General features: G+C 44.0%; 1 protein-coding gene across 1 annotated transcript; it reads right to left on the minus strand.

The window, feature by feature from the left end:
• Window positions 1–1810: 1810 nt before the first annotated feature.
• Window positions 1811–18252, minus strand: STYXL2 (serine/threonine/tyrosine interacting like 2). Its single transcript, XM_010399475.4, has 6 exons — window positions 18170–18252; window positions 17319–17460; window positions 14806–14900; window positions 13727–13958; window positions 12747–12964; window positions 1811–10962 (listed from the first exon to the last, which is right to left on the minus strand). The coding sequence occupies exons 2-6, from the start codon at window positions 17438–17440 to the stop codon at window positions 8129–8131; spliced, it is 3501 nt and encodes a 1166-aa protein (XP_010397777.4). The 5' UTR covers window positions 17441–17460; window positions 18170–18252; the 3' UTR covers window positions 1811–8128.

Below are 18252 nucleotides of genomic sequence, written 5' to 3' on the forward strand. Positions count from 1 at the left end.
AGAGAAGCCGTCATGCTTCAGGGCATAGAGTTGAACTCTAACCAAGGAGGAGAGATGAAGGAGGGCTTTGGGCCAGAAGGGGAGAAAATTTTACTCAGGGCAGGTTATTCCATAATTGCCCACTTAAACTTTCTTTATACCTTCTGAGGTGAATCTGGTTCTGGCCAACATCAGAGACACAAGGGGTGGATCACTGGTCTGATCCAGGAGGAGAATGAGTTTCTTCATTCTTTCTGCCAGTGCGCTGAGTTTATAACATTTTCTGAAACCACAATGAAATCCCTTTCCAAGCATGACCCTTGCTCTGCCAGTGATAGCCAAAACTCCTTCCTCTAGCCCCGTCCTTCACACTTCCACATGCAATACAGAGAAGCCAGTACAAAGCCAGGTCAAGATGATAAGAACAAAGCCTTGAAGGCTGCTTTTAGATACCAGCTTTACTTCAACAGAGGAGGAAATTTTCAAAGAGGTGAACTCTTTCTGTCTCTCAGGCAGGAGTCTCCTGGGAGAAGAAGAAAACAGCTTTCATTTTAGCGAGTCATGATATTTATGGCCCTTTTATGGGTTTTGTTTGAAAATATAAAAGTAGATGGACTTAAATCTGTTTCAAAAGAAAGGAGATAGGAAGGGGAGAGACAGAGCATATGAAGGGCACGTGGGTCTGAATCATCTGCCCACGTTCAAAAGAAAATCAAACACCTTCTTTGTTTTAATATGGACCTCTTCTGCCAGTCATGAGGATAATATCTGACCTCTTCTTGCATAGACCCTTTTATCCCTAATGACATCCAAATTTTTTAGGTACACTACCACCAAGAACACTCGCCTTGGGATGAAACATGACAACTATTAAATTATGCAACTGCAGCACCATGCAACAGTTCAGGTGCGATTGCTTCCAGGAAGCAGACTTTCAGATCACATCTCCTGCAGAACTGAAAGCTTTATACTATATTCCTGAGGGGCAACTGTCAGCTTCTGCTTGCTCACATACCAGTCTCATGTGGGCTTTTATCCATCCTATTTGTGGTGTCTGTTCAGCAACTGAGGTTGCACCCTTTGAGGGCCTCCTGTTTTTCATAAGTGGAATCTCCTCTGACCCTTTGCCTCTAGGCAATACTTTTGATCCAATTCGCAGACTGAGGAGCACATGCCTTGAAATTATTGAGGGAGGGAAGTTTAAGTTGAAGAACTGGGGTTTGCTTTTAGTTTTGAATGTAGTTAGGCCTGTGGTCATTTTATGCGCTTTGGGAATGAATCTTCATAGGTTATGACAGCTACTGGGATATTTCTATGAGCAAAAGGTACAAAGCGCCCCATTAATTGGCAGGTTCATAAAAAGTTTCATAAAGCTCTCCTCTCAAGCAAGGAGGGAGAAATGTTCTGCCCAACTAGTGGACGACTTCTGACTGAATCTGAGTTCTGCAAGGAGTCATTGCAAAGATCAAATTGCTGGGATGGTCCAGGAAGACAGAGCAGTCATCCTATGGTTATTGCCAGCTGGTGTTTATTGCATCTTTCTTTAATATGGTGCCCTGCAATAATCAAATGGAAGATCACAAATAGGCAAATCTTTAAAATTAGCCATGTTCGTGGCAAGAGGTGCCCTGAACTGTACAGCTTTCTGACCAGTTGTAAAAAGTCCTTGCCACCATGGTTGTTTTCTTATATTGCTCAGAAATCCAAAGATTAAGATATTAAGCTGCAGGTCGATGCTGTTGGCAGCTGGGTGATGCTATAAAAATTACCAGTTCCTTTAAACGTTTCTGTCTTCTAATTAGTATCACCTAAGTCTTGTTTCAGTTTTATGCCCACACACATGCCCTTCTGACTGGAGTCATCCTTCCTGTCATGGCTACTTGTGCAGAGTCCTTGGTAAGTTTGAATCAGGTTTTAAGATTTATTGATCTGGCCTTGTCCATTCTGTGGTGTATTCTTTGATTTAATTTAATGACCATAAAGCATTCAGGCATGTTGGCATGAAGGGTGCACTGGAAGAAAAAAAGTGATTGATTGATTGATTGATTGATTGATTATGTAGAGACACTGTTCTCTTCATTGTTAACAATGAAGCTAGTTTTCTATTACACACATTTGTGTCTTCCAGGGCACACATCTCTTAACTAAAAGTAAACCAGTTTACCTGCAGGTATGAATCAGATGTGGAAGCAGTTGCGCTCTTGTGTAAGGATTAAAATTGTCTATTTTAAAGATACATGCAAATAAAAATGAAATGCAATCCAGAGGGGAAGGTTCAAAGCACAGACAGGATGTCCCTTCTCCTTCTCTCTAAGACAGTTTTCACATTGCCACACTTGGATAGTCCTGGGAAGAACTGAATTCATATTGTTGCCTGCTTTTATAAGTCACAAATAATGTTTTCTCTGTGTGTGTTTGTGTGCATGTGTACCCTGTGGCAGAGGAACAACAGTCACAGGAAAACACCAAGCTCAGAAGCTACTGAGTGGTCGTGACAGAAGGATAGATAGAAACAACGTGAAATCAGCTCCTGAATATGTTGAAATGTACCAAAGAACAAAAGGCAGCCCTAGCAAAAAAAAAACAAAACCAGAAAACAACAAAACCAACCAAACTGACAGGGTATTCATTCGGGCAGATTATGCTGGTATTGGCAATACACAACCTAAATACATGCACTGTGAACCTTTCTCAATTTATTACATGAAGCACAGGGTGACAAATATTATTGACATTTAAATTATTACTTCTGGGCAAATAAGTTAGAACCTTGATGAAATGACTGGGGCAATTCACACACCATTTAGACCTGTGCTCTCACCTCTCTAGAGAACAGTTTATTTGTTACACATACTTCCCATTCTGGAAGTTTTCTTCACAATTAGAACAGCCAGAGATTTGACCCACTTTCATTTTTCTAAATGACAAGTGAAATTCCAGAGAATAGGCAGGTAGCTCTCAAAGAGATTTTGCTGGATTACATGAGTATGCAGTGTCTGTTTCCAAGCCCTAGACTATATTAATCACATGCTTTCAGTATCTTTGTTGGATTGTCTATAAATTTAGGAAGGTCATGGATATCATGTTTTCACATTATAATGTCTATATTGAATGTATTCCAGCTACACCTTTTAAGGAAAGGCAGGCAATGCAACATAACCTCCCCAAATAAAACTTTTTGTCTCATAATTCACCTAGCTCTCCACCACAGCTAACGTGTAAGCATTTTTCAAGGAGCTGTAAAGGAAGGAAATGGTGCTAAACTCCTTTTAAAATTATCCAGTCTAAGCTAGTGCCGCACGCAATAAATCACATTGTCCTGAAATTCCTAGCTGGGGGAAATGGGCCATGGCCCCGCACCTATCAGTATTACGATGCAAAATGCAGCTCTTACAGTAGGAATAACGTATTTCTGGCACATTTCTGCTTCCTTCAAACTTGCTTGTACCACACTGAATTCCCAGTCCAGCACCAATGTCATTTTATCTTTGGTGTCCCACTAATGTCTCTCACTCTTTCCATTTCTCGCAGTCCCCTTCACATTTCTCACAGATGTGTAACTTCTGTAACTCTCCTTTCTTCCCACAGAGGTTGCCTCATAACCTTTCCCCAGATTTTTATACATCTAAACAAATTAATGTTTTGCACCAGCCTCTTTGGCTTACATACATATCTTCCTGTCTCTGACCACTGCAGGTCCCCTTCTTAATTTGCCTATTGTCTTCAGATCTCCTTTTGAACATTTATCTCCTAGCTCTCTGGCTTTCATGACTTTCTTATTTCTTACTTCAAGGAGACCAACATCAAATGGGTTTCTCTCTCATCTATCCCTCCTTAACTTCTTTGCTTCCCACATCCTTTGAGTTTCTACCTTCTTCAAAGGACATTAAGGAAACAGAGTAGCAGAAATGAGAGGACAGCTGTGGAAAAACACAGAAGGACCTACTCTGACTGAGAGACTTAGAACTAAGATGGCAGGTGAAATTCAAGGCTAATAAATGTAAAACATTACAAATAAGAAAACTTAACAAAACAATGAACTCAGAGCTGACCATTGCCACCCAACAACAAGATTTGGTGTATATTATAAGTAGTTCTATGACAACATCACTCTAGTGCTCAGCAACAGCCAAAGAAACATGCAGACTGTTAGGGGTCAATAGGGAAGGAACAGAAAAGAGAAAAAAAAGGTCAATATTCCGTAGGATAAATCCCTGCCACACCTGCACCCTGGATACTGTGTGAGGATTTGGTCCCTCATCTCAAACATGACAAAGCAGAACTAGAAAGGGTTCAGAGAAGAATGGCCAGGATAATGAAGAGACATGGAGCAGCCCCTATATGAGGAGTTAGTAACTCAGGCTGAAAACCAGAGAGCTAAGGATGAGACAGAATGACAGAAGAGGGGGTAAAATCTCATGGGACATGTAGATACTAAACAGATACTATGTTGGCAATTAAAGGCTAGTGGGCAAAGGGCTCAGAACAGGCAGAAAGAAGATGGCTTAGCATTTTGTGTACAGTAACTTGTGGGACTTCTTGCTACAAGAGATCACAGAGGCTAGTGGGTACAAGGCTATAGTGGTTATAACTCAAAAATTACTAGGCAGTTCCATAGAAGGAAAATCTATTAAGGGCTATTAAATACAAAAATATCACACCTGGCTTAGGAAGTCCTTGAGTTGCAAATGATTAGAAGCTGCAAGATCGTGCTGGGGAAATAACACTTTTATCACTGTATATATTCTTCCCTAGGTATTCGCTGTTGTTCTCTATCAGAGACAGGATATTGAGCCAGATGGACCTTTGCTCTGACCCCATACAGCCTTTCTGATGTTCTTGTGTTTATATTCTTAACTGACCGTATGGATGCTCCTTGCACTTTCACCTTCCACTATACAATGCCAAAAAACCCCTCTTGCCTACAGCAGCAAACTGAGAGGGAGAAAAAATATCAGTCCCAGCGCATCTTTGCTGAAAAATCCTTCCTAGATAAATTTGGGTACTTACTTACTCTTTTAATCTAGTGTCAGACTGGTGTCATTGCTGAAAAACCATTCACTCTGCAGCTCTGGTCACCTGAAACAATCTGTGCAGACCTCTCCCCTTTCAGCAATTCCTTATCTCCTTCTAAATTCTCATCTTAAAACCTGACTTTCTAGCCTGCCTTCAACCCCTCCATTTCTGTCTCTCCTGGTTATTGGTCTTATGACTGAATGCTTTAATATTTTCACCATGCAAGGTCTTTATGTCACTGTTTCATGTAATTTATACCTGTGAGCTGGAGCCCTTCCCATCTTGCTTTCAAGCACTGGCCATATACTGCATGGAGTCCAAAATGATCCCCACCCCCTTATTGCTTTGGGGGTTTGGCTTTATTAACAAGGATATAAGCAATAAGAAAATAAAGCTCAGCTATTTCTAAGGCTTCTCCCTCATGGCTGCTCAGCCAGCATCTTAGATGGCCTCTCCCCAGCAAACCATTTTTATCTCCCTTTTACACAAGTGAACTAATAAGCCACCTACCTCAATGAGTCAGCAGAACCCACTTAACCCTTTCTCACAAGGGTCAAAACTCGCTATCAGGATGGTCTGGCTCAGACTTGTACAGAACCATATTCTGCCCCTCGGTCTTGAATAATTTATTTGTGCAGCAGACCTAGATTAGTGTTTAAATCAAAATGCTGCCCAAACAAAGGCTGTGCTGTACAGTGCAAAATGAAACCAATTACTACATCATCTACTGCTCGTCTTTTACAGCGCGAGATGCCCCCTACAGTACTGCAGAGGACAGGCTTGTCTGCTGGGAACATCCAGGCACAGGAAGCAGCAGAGGGATTTTTCTGAGGGAATCAGCCTTTGATAAAAAAGTAAATTCAGTGCCAGAAGGTATTGCACACTTCCACTTTGATCCATCAAAACTTAAGACCTTTTCTAGGGTGAAATTAAAGCAAGCTCCTAATATGTCTATGCAGAGCTGTTTTCCACAGAGCAACTTCACCAGGGAGGAAGAAAGAGGAAAATGCCTATCCTAACACACACTGCAGAAATGCAATATAAATTCTCAGAATGTGGCTCAAGGCCTGGAATTTCACTACTTTAAAAAATAACAACTCACAGAAATATGCAGAAACAAGGGATGCATTGTATTATATATTATTTTATAGTAGAAGAGCATTATAAACCTTAGAGCATCCTCTGCATGCCTGAAACATTAACATGACCATGTTCCTTATGTATTTCAGAAATGTAATCTGCGTTTACTTAAAAACACCCCAAACCTCAAAACAACTCACACAAGTAAGTTATTTCTCTTATTTTTTCTACCTCTGTTACTGTTCAATCACCTGATTTTGAGCCTCCATTCACCTGACAATAAGTAGCTATCATTTACCCCAGTCCTGGCTGTCAGAAAGAATCATCTTTATCTTCAGAGAAGCAGGGATAATGTCTAATCAGTGAGTTATAGTTGAGAGAAATGATTCTAAGTTTAGGAAAATTGCCAGCTGCATTTTGTTATCAGTAACCATTATTTAGATAGCACTGCTGATGTGTGTAGCGCCATACAGACAGGGACAAAGAGCAGGCCCTTGCCCTGTGGAGCTTGCTGTCTATATTACACAATTAAAATAGGGAGAGGTACTAGCATAATGGTAATGGTGAGCTCTAAGCATCACAGTGGGAGGGAGAAGAGATTACAAGAAAAAGACAAACTTCCTGCGAGAGAGCGCTACTACATCATCCCTCCATTGTCATTTTATATTCAGCTCTGCCAGAGGGCTTTGTTGGTTCAAAATACAGTCTGTACAGAAGAGGGAACTGATAATTCCAGAGTCAAAGTCAGTAGAAACTGCCCTATGTGCTTATAAGAGACAGGTGGAGGATGTTGACTGGTGAGAGCTGGGTGCTGTGGTGTGTGAAGACACACAAGTGACGCTGTGGCAAGCTGGTGGGTTATGTCACACGAGCTCACAAGGCTCTGCAGGGCATGGAAAGACCAGAGGCTCTTAACCTGGAGTACTCAGTTAACATGGACGCTGGGCTTCTTCCTCTGTAGCTCAGGATACAAACAACACTTTAACTGTAAGGTGCCATTTGAACCCACCACCACCTCCAAAAGTAACCTTCCGGGTGCCACCTTCACAGACACACAATTTCTTCTTAGGTGCATGGTGCCTTACACCCATGGTCTAATTAAACAATTTTATTATGAGGTCAAGTTTGTGTATAATGCTCTTTTCTTTCAAGGCAATCATGTTGAAAATTAATCTGACTATAAACACAAAAGCCCAGATTTAGCTGAGCTGCATACATGAACCAAAGTGAAGTCAATACTCAGAAACCCAGCCTAAACTAACACTAATCCTAACTCTATCTCTTTAACTACATCAAAAAATGGTTTTTAGATGGCTGTTAATATTACTGCATTTTTCCTTTGTTGACCAGAAGTTATTAGCAGGAACCAACCATACTGGAGCAGAGATAACTCCATCTAATAGAAAACAATGGTACCACAGGAGTACATTCATTACTGCACTGAACTTCTAAAAAGGAGACGTCTTCTTTTTCCTAGTATTCCACTTTTCTTCTGTTACTTAGTGAAGTAAAACAGAACATGTATTCCCCTGAACTGTCTTATTTCTGTAGACATTTGTAAGGTTCAGAAAATGGAGCCTACCTGGTAATATCTTCTCAGTTGTATAAAGTAAAACTGATTAAGAGAAAAACATTCTTTAAGTTCCTAGAAAAGGCTGTTGGCTTCTTCCATTTATGATCAAAAAGATCCTAGAAAAAATATGTCCAGTCTTTAACGACACTAGGAAATTGAAATAACCAAAATGGGATGTGATTGGTCTTTTGACTTGAGGTGCCACCGTTACCTGCTTTTGCTGCTGAAACATCGTCTGGCTCCTAATGGCTTCTAACATTGTGCTCCTACCTACATTGATCATTTAATACCAGCATCTTCTTTCTGACAAACCACAAACACTTGCAGAACTTGACCTCTTCCCTTCATCGCTTTTGATTAAGAAGAGAACTACCTGCAGGAAATGCCCTACAAACCACAAAGGATTATCAAAAATATAATGATGAGTGAGTGATTCAGGGACTCTGTGGCTCTGCTTGTGTTCCTGTAGTCTGATCTTGGTCACTCTTCCCTTCTCCGCTGGAGCTTTGCTGTAGTTTCTTCTAGTCGGCTTCTCCAAGCAGCAATAATGGCATCATCATCCATCTCTTCCTCCTCTTCTTTACGCATGCTTCGCCTGTACTGAGAGACCTGCCTGGATGCAAACCTTTCTTCACTTTGCTCCACTTTTGCCTCCTTCTTTCCATCCTCTTCAGACTTTGAAAAGCTCTGGGTGAACTTTCTCTTTGCTCCATATTCTGACACGTCTGACCTGGCCTCCTCTTCACATGCCTCCACATGATGAGCTCTAACTCGGCTCTGTGTAGATGGTTCAGGGGATTCAGAGTCAAAGGGTGGTTCAGGTGACCGGCTGAAAACATGCAGCTCTGGGCTGTTTCCTCTGGAACTTGTCTCACTGACCCTGGACCTTGTGAACTTGTACATCTTTTTGTCCTCTTTTGCAGAAGCAGAGGAAAATCTTGACATGGTTCTCAGTGAATCTCCTGTTGACTCGTAGGAAGAACAGCTATCTAGCTCTTTTCTTTGGGATCTGCAGAATCTGTAACTGGATGTCTCAGAATCCATCTGTCTAACTTTGGATGATCTGCTATACTTCTCTCTAGCTTTTTCAGTCTGATCATAATATGGTGGTGGTTCTCTTTCTGCTTTCAGGCCATTGAGCCACTTGGTAATATCAGTATCTGTCTCTGACTTTGGTGCACCTGAGGGTGCAGGTTGACTGGACAGATCAAAAACTGCATCAGTTCTGTCAAAATCTGCTTGCAAGGGGCGCCTGTGACTGTTTGTTGTATTCTCTATGTCATCTTCTATTTCATTTTCCTCTGCTTTGGTCACCTTTTTTTTAAATAAAGTGCTGCGTTTATTGTCTCTGATTACCTTTTCAATTTGATAGTCTGCCATTTTTTCTCTCATTTCCATTTGCATCTCCTTCTCCTTCCTCCTGAGTTTCTTTAGGTCAACATCATCAGCAAAGAGGCTGTAGAGTGGCTTGCTTGTCTGGGTTGTCTTCATGTTTGAAGTAGCCCCTTCTGTCCTTGCACTCACGGACGTGTTGCAAGACAGCACAGACTGAGACTCAGCCCTGCGCAGATCCTGCTGGTGGAGCTGAGAGGCAGCAAGGGATGAGCCACTCTGAGCACTGAGAAGAGAAACCTTGTCATCATCTGCACGCCTGCCAAGGTCTCCTGACAGGGAGGCCATGGCAGACGATGGACGGGACAGCATCAGGATCTCATTTTGCTTTTGAGCAATGGTTTCACTGACCACGTTAGCGATCCAGTTCTGAATGCTTGCCATGGATATTGTGTCACCTGGGCCAACTGGGAGATTGGGAAGGGGTATATTTGGCATCTGTGGCTGCATTGCTCCTGTACAACTCCTGGCCTGTGATAAAGATGAATGATTTGTTTGCATGCTCAGGGCAGAAGCTGCATCGTCGGCACCACTTGCAGAAGGTGCTGAAGGCCAAAAAGCTGACAGGGGAATACTCCCACTCATTGTACTCTCTGTCTCCCAGCTGCACATGGACTGGCTTTCTTCTAAAATTTTCTTTGAACGTTCAAGGAGCTCTATACGCCTCTGCTTCTTTTTAGCTGAAGCAGAATCCTCAGTTTTGGCAAATTCCACAAATTCCTCCTTGCTGCTTTCACTGCCCACCTTCTTCTGCCGCTTCATTTTCCAAGCCTGGTAAGCAGTCAGATCAATATCTGACAAACTCTTCCCTTCTGTTTCTTCCTGACCTGCCTGGCTGCCATCTTCTGCTGGAGATGGTGCAGACGATGGTTCTAAATCCTTCTTGTGAAAGCCAAACTGGATCCTCTTGACCTTCCACCTTTCTAGAGGAGTCAACTTGTCCTTGTTCTTTTGGCAGAAATTGTAGAAGGAGCTACAGGAGGAGTCTGAAAACACACTCTCCTCATCCACATCCCTCTCCTTTCTTCCCGTTTCTGGGGATTGTCTCTCCCCACAAGTTTTATTCCTAGAATGATACCTCTGAGCAGCTTCTTTCTCAATCTCCAGAAGCCTCTGATTCCACATGTCCCAAGTGCTCTCAGAAGACATAGAGCCTGTGCGGCTCCTCCTCATCCTGCTAAAGCCACTGGTTTCCAGCTGTTTTTTTAGGGTTCGGATCTCAAAACTGCTCACGCTCTCAGCATCACTGAATTCACCTGATGAGTAAGGTCTTCCTCCCATGCCGTATTCACCATCCTCCTCCCCGGCTGTACCCTCCATTTGGTATTTTTCATTTCTACACTGCCAGTCATGGATCCTCCGTTCCACATCCTCATCAGATTGTTCCTCTTCCTGATCCAGATGCTTTGGAGATCTTCTTTCATGGCGAACTCCTGTTTCCTTTGTAGACAGGCCTTGTTTCCTCCTCCATTCCTCATACAACTGTTCCTCTTCCTCCTCAGTGATCAGGGTGGAGTGTTTGGAAACCCAGCTAGTTTTTTCCACTGATGAAGAGCTCATAAAACTACCCAGCATGCTGCTGGTGTCCTCTTCTTCTACTGTGATGGAGTGGGCTTTGGCTCCCTTGATGCTCCCTGAGTCCCCAGCTCCAGCCAGCTGCGAAGAAGTCCCTTCATAGGCAAGAGGACTTTGGCTTGGAGTCACTTCCTCATCTCCAGAACGCTCCAGCTCTCGCTCCTCCAACAGCTGCTCATTGAGCTCCCGCAGCTGCTTCAGGAAGCCGTCGTTGGGGTAGATGGCACGTTTCTTCCTCAGGGTCATCAGAGCCTCCAGGATGGTCATGTGGTGGTAGATCATCAGGTAGGCAGCCACCAGCACAGCTGAGCGGCTGATCCCCATCTCACTGCTGACAAGGATTCTCCCTACAGATAGCGAGTATGAAAGGAATCAGCTATTTCCAATAACAGACAGGATGCTCTGGTATGTAGCACAAAAGCATTCTTTGAGTAGTGTTAAAAACTACACAGATTATATGTTTCAGTGACTGAAACCAATACTAAATATTTGATAGCTTTACCTTAATAAAAATCGAGATACATATGAATAAAAAGCACATTCGTTTCAAAAACCAGGGGTGGGCACATTTCCAAACAATCTAAATAGTATTTGTATTTTCACCTATACACTTCACTTACCCAAATAGTCAAAAAGCTTACAATAGGTATTAGAAAGGCAAGTGAGACATTCTTGACTTGCTGGCTGACATGGGGCAGACATTTAAGCTTCCCATGCTTGTTTCTCAATATGTAAAAAGAGAGGTATTAGCATTAGCCTCCAGGAAGGTACTGGGAGGATAAGCAAGTAACTTATTTTTTCTGTAAGGCACATTATAGGACTTAAATAACAATTTTATATTAGTTTAATTGTATTTTTGCCAGAATCAAGATCAATTTTGCAAGGTACCTTCAAACAATTACATTGTAGCCTGGCTGGAGGTCAAAGTCCTATTACATCTTAGAAGAGTAGAACCAAGCAACTATCACAAAAGAGCTGATTTTGACTCTGACAAACTGATCCAGCTGCTTCAAACTACTGGGACCCACTGTCCTGCACCAGTGACTGTATGAGCAAGAATCAAAACTCAGGATCTGCTTTATTTTATGGCATTGACTACCTCTTGCAGAAAACCAAGCTTTGGCACAGAAAAATTATTTGGGGTTTAAGCTACTTGTATAGCAAATTACAGCTAAAGAAAAGCTTGAAAATACAAAGAGAATGTAAATGAGGCTTTGCTAGCTTGCAAACAACTGAAATTACTGTTTCTAAATGTGTGATAAACTCCAGTTTAATCAATCTGTTTGCACTGAAACTTAATGAAGCCAATTTAAGCACCACCGTTCTGACTGCTGATACGTTACCACAAGAGTTTACCTAATGAACCTCTTCCTACAATCCTGAAATCTCTTTTATACCTTTCTTAGCATCAAAAGTCTTGGTTGCCTTCCAAGTGTTTTACCAGCCAGCAAAACCAATCTAACAGCTCACCAAGAGGGGAAGCTCTCCTTCATCTCACTTCTTCTAAGGCTCCTCTGCCTTGGTGCATCCTCCTTGCATTGTTGAGCTATTAAAACTGGCTCAACGCTCCTTGTATACGAACAAAACTTTACACTCTTCTTACTGTCACTTCTACTAGAAGGTAATCTGTTGTCTCTCTACAGAAATTAGGTTAATTGACAATTTATATGAAGAATATCAGTGATATCACAGATCCTGGTGCTTCTTTCAATACTGAACTGCAAAAAGATATTTTTAACTGTCCACTGAATTTGCAACAAAATGACCAGTGTGCACTGGAGGTCCACAGAATAACAGTTGCCATGGAATTAAGTCCAGCAAATCTGACAGCAGCAGGGCTTCTACTCTTTGCCATAGTCGTGGTCTTTCAAAGCAGCTGCAGGAGCTGACTCGCAGCCACTTTGAACCTGAAGCCGTGGGGCTGCTGGGGCTGCCTCCTCTTACCAGTTTGCTCCCTCCTGTTTTGAATGAGGCCTGGCAGAAATAGGCAAGAAGTGTTCACTGTAACCACATGCAGAGAGCAACGGCTCTGCCTTCTACCCCATTACAAATGTGGCAGCAGCTGTTTATCAGAGTAAGGCTTCCCCCTGTTAATTCCCAAGCTGGAACCACTGCAATCTTCTCCTCTTACCTCTGTAAGTCAGCAGGGCTTCGTCAAGGAACTCTGCAGCTGGGCGGAAGTGTTTGGAGATATCCATATCTGGAAAATCATCCACTTCAATGCCCAGGTACTGGATATTGAGACCATTGTAGAAACTTGGTCCTGTGTAGACACCTGTACCATGAGCTGCATTCAGGACATGGGTGATCCCCAGTCTCTTCAAACGGCTTTTGTTCACTGCAACGCTTCTGCAGAAAGGGAAAAAAACACGTTAGATATCAGTGCTCCTATTCTGGGTGGGAAAGAAGCTGCATGCTACAAGGTCTACACAACTCCCAGCCCGTGTTACTCATTCAGCATGAGGTACCACTCAGACCTTAATGTCCTTTGAGAGAGTTCCGCAGGTATTTCTTTCCAATACTCACCGAAAAAGGAAAACAAGAAGCCTGTATTCACCTGTAGAGCTGTATGTTCTGTTTCCGTTCCAGCTTGATTTGAAACTCGTACTGCCATCCTAGGTTCAGGCTGTGTACTTATTTATCAATTTTTATCACTCCATAATTGATGCTTTACTCTGTATCCTCTTGTAATTCTGTCTGGTCACTTACCCAGGTGTCTCAGACAGTTGTACCATGGTACAAAAGACCTAATCATGTTTACTTGACATTTGCTATGGCATTACCTTTTTAACTCCCTTTTACGTAACAATAACTTTAGTTCCAATTTTAGGCCCAGATTCCAACCAGAACAGTGGAATTTGGGCTTATTTGTCTTTTCCTCTCCTAAACTATTGAAGCATCTAAATAGCATAGGAGAGCTGCTGATTCTATTCCAGAAGTATTTACTTTCCAGTGCATAGAGATTTCTGTGAGCACAGTCTGAAAAACACTTTAGGGCTCTCTAGGGATGAAAGGTATTAGATGCATGTAATACATGTTATGCCTTCAGTGGTTCCATTTGACCCTTTAGTGGGAATCTCACTCAACTTGATGACAAAAGCCGACACTCACTTTTCTGCTATGAAGACATTAGGCCAGACTTCATCCACAGCATCCCTGGGGGTCTCCAGCCTGTCCTTCACAAGTGCCCTCTGCAAGTCCATCACACACGGCGTGTTAAACAAGCTGGTGTCATCAATCTTTTCCTTAACTCGGTTGTACAGGTCTTCCACCATCAGCTGCTGCGCAGACTCCAACATCCTGGGACACACTGAGTCTACCCTGATGTCCTTTGTCTTCAGCTCTGGAATAAACTGACATTGTAAGTAAAAGCACATAAAAACAATGCAAATATATGAGCTGTCATTACTTGTGCCTGGGACAAGCCTTGTGGCTTTTTTCCTCAGAAACATCACCCCGTTCTGTCTGCAATGTGGGCATGTACATGCTCACCTAGCAACTGCCTCAGGGTAGCAATTAGCAATGAGAAGGGCACGCTGTCCTCTCAGTCCCACTCTGGCCAAAGGCCTGGGAGTTAAGGGCACCCTTTTTCCAGGCCCAGAAGAATGCAGCTGCTGCCTACACCTTCCTGAAGAGGAAAAGTGGAGAGGGAGCTGCTGAGCTCTTCTTCCTGGTATCCAGTGATCAGACATGTGGGAATGGTTCAAAGCTGACCTGGGGAGATTCAGACTGGACACTGGGAAGCATTTCTTCTCTGAGAGGGTGGTCAAACATGGGAACAGGCTTCCTAGAGAGGTGGTTGATTCCCCATCCCTGACAGTGTTTAAGAGGTGGTGGACAGCGCCTTAATAATATGCTTTAACTTTTGGTCAGCCCTGATAGTTGGACTTAGATGATCATGTATATCCTTTAAACTGAAACACTCCATTCTGTTCTATTCCATTCTACTCTAATTTAGTTTGTTGCAGCGAGCAATCAGCACTCAAATTGTATTTACCCCTGCAGTACACAATTCTGCCACAGATTCATTGCACAACTTCAAAGGAAGTCACCAAACCTTTCTGTAAGTTGTTATTTCTCTACTTCAGGTGGAATTTTCTCTTAAGGGCTTTTTTATCATTTAGGATCTGTAGATGAGAAAGGCAAAACAAGTGTAAGTCAGGTCTCTATAACTTACATAGTTCTCTTACCTTCCTTGATGATTTGTTTGGCAGCCACAGCAGATGACAGATGGATTGGCTCCATGAAGATGCTCTCTGTATCAGTGTCTGATACCACCGAATACCTGCCAACCAACCACACTGCGTGTTAGGCAAATGCCCTCCACTGGGATCCCATCCCCAGGACTTTAGCCCTCTTCACCCATTCCAGAGGGGAACAGCAGGGAACTGGAGCAGTGAGCATCCTTTGATTGTAGAAGGGAAGTCCCAGCTCTTCTCCCACCCCTCATTCCCACCCTGCTCGCCAGCATGGCACTACAGGCTTCAAAGATGCCTTTGCATCCAGTGTTTGCAGGATGCAGACAGGTCTCACGGGGAGAAGCTGCAGGGGGCTCTGAGTGCAAATCAATTGCCTGGTGGAGGAGTTTATGGGTAGAGAAGATCAGTGTCTGGTTTGAAACTGGGAGAGGGATGGATCACAAGAAACAGTCTCACAAGTAACTCTCACTTAGACATAAAATACGGTCCTAACTAGAATTTATTGAGTAATTCAAAACAGATTACACTAGAAAACTGTTGGGTTGTCTTTCTGCCAGTTAATTGCCCACAAGCATCCTTTAAGTTACCACAAGCTGCAGTGCAAGCACTGAGATTGAAGCCCGTGAATCTCTCCCTCAGTACTTTGTACATTGGGCACTTCAGAACATGAACCTGTAGTCAGTCTCTCCACTTGCTCAGTGTTGTGTAACTGTGGGTCAGAAACCACTGTGACACCCACAAACAGCTTTGAAGGGAGTTATTTGACATAGTGTAGTAAATTTTTGTTAAGAAAAAAGTGGCCACAATCTCAAAAACAAATGTATTTGCATCTGGATTCGCCTATACAGTCCAAGAAAATTCAGTCTCTCAGTTAGACCATCTTAACAAAGTATTTTACAGAGCTTTTTCCCTGACCTACATCCTCTAAACCTCCTTCCAAAGAGATGGTACAAATCACTAGGACAAGTTTGCTGCCATCACAGAGGCTCTCTGGCAGTGCAGGCTTGCAGACTTGCAATACACTGTTTTTGTTCAATTAAAGCAGGAGGGGGAGGGTGATTAATATGCAGTCAGGGTACAGCAATGTCTGGAGAGCTGAACCGCTTTCAGGCTCCAGAATCAAAGCAGGGGGCACAGTCATCGGAAACCACTTAACGGGCTCATCCAGGTCATTTAGTTGAGTTCCAGCACTTGTCAACCGTGACGGAAAGTAATCCTTTTCTAGTTCTTCAAAGGAGTTTACGAGATGAGCAAGGGGAGTTTCCGTCTCATTTACAGGAGCTGACACAAATTTGCAGTTACACCCTGCCTTCAATTCCTTTTGCTGTAAAGGTTGCCTCCAAGCTCAATAAAAAGGTAACAGTAGGTAATAATCTGCCACCACAGCCTCAACACATTTTACCTGTAGCTGCCCTGAGCATCCGTGAAACACAGAACTGCCCAGGCCTGGGTCCTTCAACAACCCCCTTCTGGCTGGGAAGGATCTTGCCATTTTCATCACTGTATTTAGTCATTGACAAGGGGAAAGGGAGGAAAAAAAGGAACAGGGAAGGGAAGGAAAAGGAAGGCAAGGCAAAGCAAGGCAAGGCGAGACAAGGCAAGGCAAATAAACTGGAGAGATGCTTCTGTTCATTTTGAGTGACTGATGAGCAGTAAGAGAGAGCTGAATACATCATTTTACAACACATGATTTTACTTTATGTGTGCTCAGTGATCTTCCTAAACAATTTTGAAATACATGTGGTTAAATGAAGTAAGTGCTCCATCTTAATTTTTCTGCAGTGTCCCACAGTTAGCAGGAAACATTTCATAACCTCCTACTTGTTGAGGGCCACTGGGGCAGGTTCTTTTCAAACTCAATCCCTACTCCTTGCTTTCAGCTAAAGCATCTCAAAGGATACAGAAAGCCCTGCAGAGCATTTGCTTTAGGAAAAGGGAACAAAGGGGTGTATTTTTCCTTGTATTAGGAGAAAACACATCTAATCATGCTGTTTTGCTTGAGGTAACTCAATTTCTGCTTGTGCTGTCGCAGTCTCCTGTTCAGTGCCTGAAGCCTGTAGCTAAAGTTGGTTCTGAATCAAACCCAAATCCCAAGACCCTTGGCCTTTCTGGGGCTGGAAAAGCCTAATATCAACATTAAAAAATCCACAAGTCCTTATAATGGACATAAAGATGAAGATGAATTTGGGGAGAGTTGAAATTAGATCAGAAGTTCCAGCATAGGTGTATGAGAGGGTGAGACAGGGAAGAGGGACAACACCAGCCCACAGTAATCCTTCCTGCAGTTTATCCCCACTATGCACTTTCCCAGTGGGGTGGATTAATTAGTGCAGGAGTCCTGTCTCTGCAGGCTCTCTCGGTGCTGGCACACTGACCCCACCTTAGGAGGGCAGGGAATCCCCGGGCTCAGCTTGGCCCAAGTGCCAGCATGCAGAGGAAGGAAGGGAAAGCAGGGAAGGGCAGCACGTGCTGCCAGGAGGCTGTGGCAGTGCCTGTGGACTCACCGGCTGGGCGAAGGGCTGCGCAGGTAATGGGCCTGCACGGCCTTCACGTCCGGGCCCGCCTCCTCCTCCTCCTCCTCCTCGGGCACTGCCGGCTCGCTGTCCGAATCTCTGCCGCTGGCCATGGCGGCTGCCAGGGGATCCGCTACAAGGGGAGCAGGGCAGGAGGGAGAGCCATTACACAGCTCTGCATGGGAGGCCATTCCCCGGCCGTGGGGCATAAGTAGCAGAGGGGTACAGCAGAAAGGCTCCCACACTTTGTTCCTGCGAGGAGACCTTTCCACAAGAGCTACACTGGCTCCCCTACCAGGGCACCTGCCATTCCCAAGGCCTCATGCAGCTCCCTGGCTGCTACCCAGCAAGCGCCAATGCTCTTTTGCCTGTGAGTAAGGGTGCAGGAAGGCCAGGAAGGAAGGCCTGGCGGGGCAGAAACTCTATACTCCCCTGACCGCGCATGGTGGCTGGAAGGAGCCTACACAGCCCAAGCCGGGCTGGAAGGAGGGTCAGGGGCAAGAAACATGAGACCTCGCCTCCCTAAAATGAAATGCTCCTAAAGCGTAAGGCCAAAGGAGCTTGAAGGCTTGGGACTTTGTCCTTGTAATCTTTTGTGTGGAGGCTGCTGTTCTCACCCTGGGTGCGGGAGAGCGAGGGCACCGTAGCTCAGTTAGGAGCATGGAAACACAGCAGCCAACACTTGCCCTGGCCCAGGCAGAGGGACTCTTGCCTCAGTACCACAAGAGCCAGTGGCAGCTCCCACGGGCCCGGCAGCTGGGCTCAGGCTGGAGGATCATGGCTTCGTGGTCACTCACGGGGCAGTGAGCAGGGAGACAGGGCAGCAAGGAAAAGGAACTTACCCCCTGTGCCTGGATGGCTCCACTGGGGGTCTCTGCTGGAGGCACGGCAAAGGAGTCCGCTGAAGACAGCAAGGAATGGTACC

Source organism: Corvus cornix, chromosome 1 (genome assembly GCF_000738735.6).
Source record: "Corvus cornix cornix isolate S_Up_H32 chromosome 1, ASM73873v5, whole genome shotgun sequence".
Classification (NCBI taxonomy): Eukaryota; Metazoa; Chordata; class Aves; order Passeriformes; family Corvidae; genus Corvus; species Corvus cornix.

Bases quoted from the DNA above. Each gene is read 5' to 3' on its own strand.
- STYXL2 (XM_010399475.4), bottom strand. From the start codon at position 17,440: ATGGCCAGCGGCAGAGATTCGGACAGCGAGCCGGCAGTGCCCGAGGAG. The intron at 12,965-13,726 runs GTGAGTGTCGGC...CCCTTTCTGCAG, and splicing joins AATGTCTTCATAGCAGAAAA to AAGCGTTGCAGTGAACAAAA. The intron at 10,963-12,746 runs GTAAGAGGAGAA...CGCTATCTGTAG, and splicing joins AGCCCTGCTGACTTACAGAG to GGAGAATCCTTGTCAGCAGT.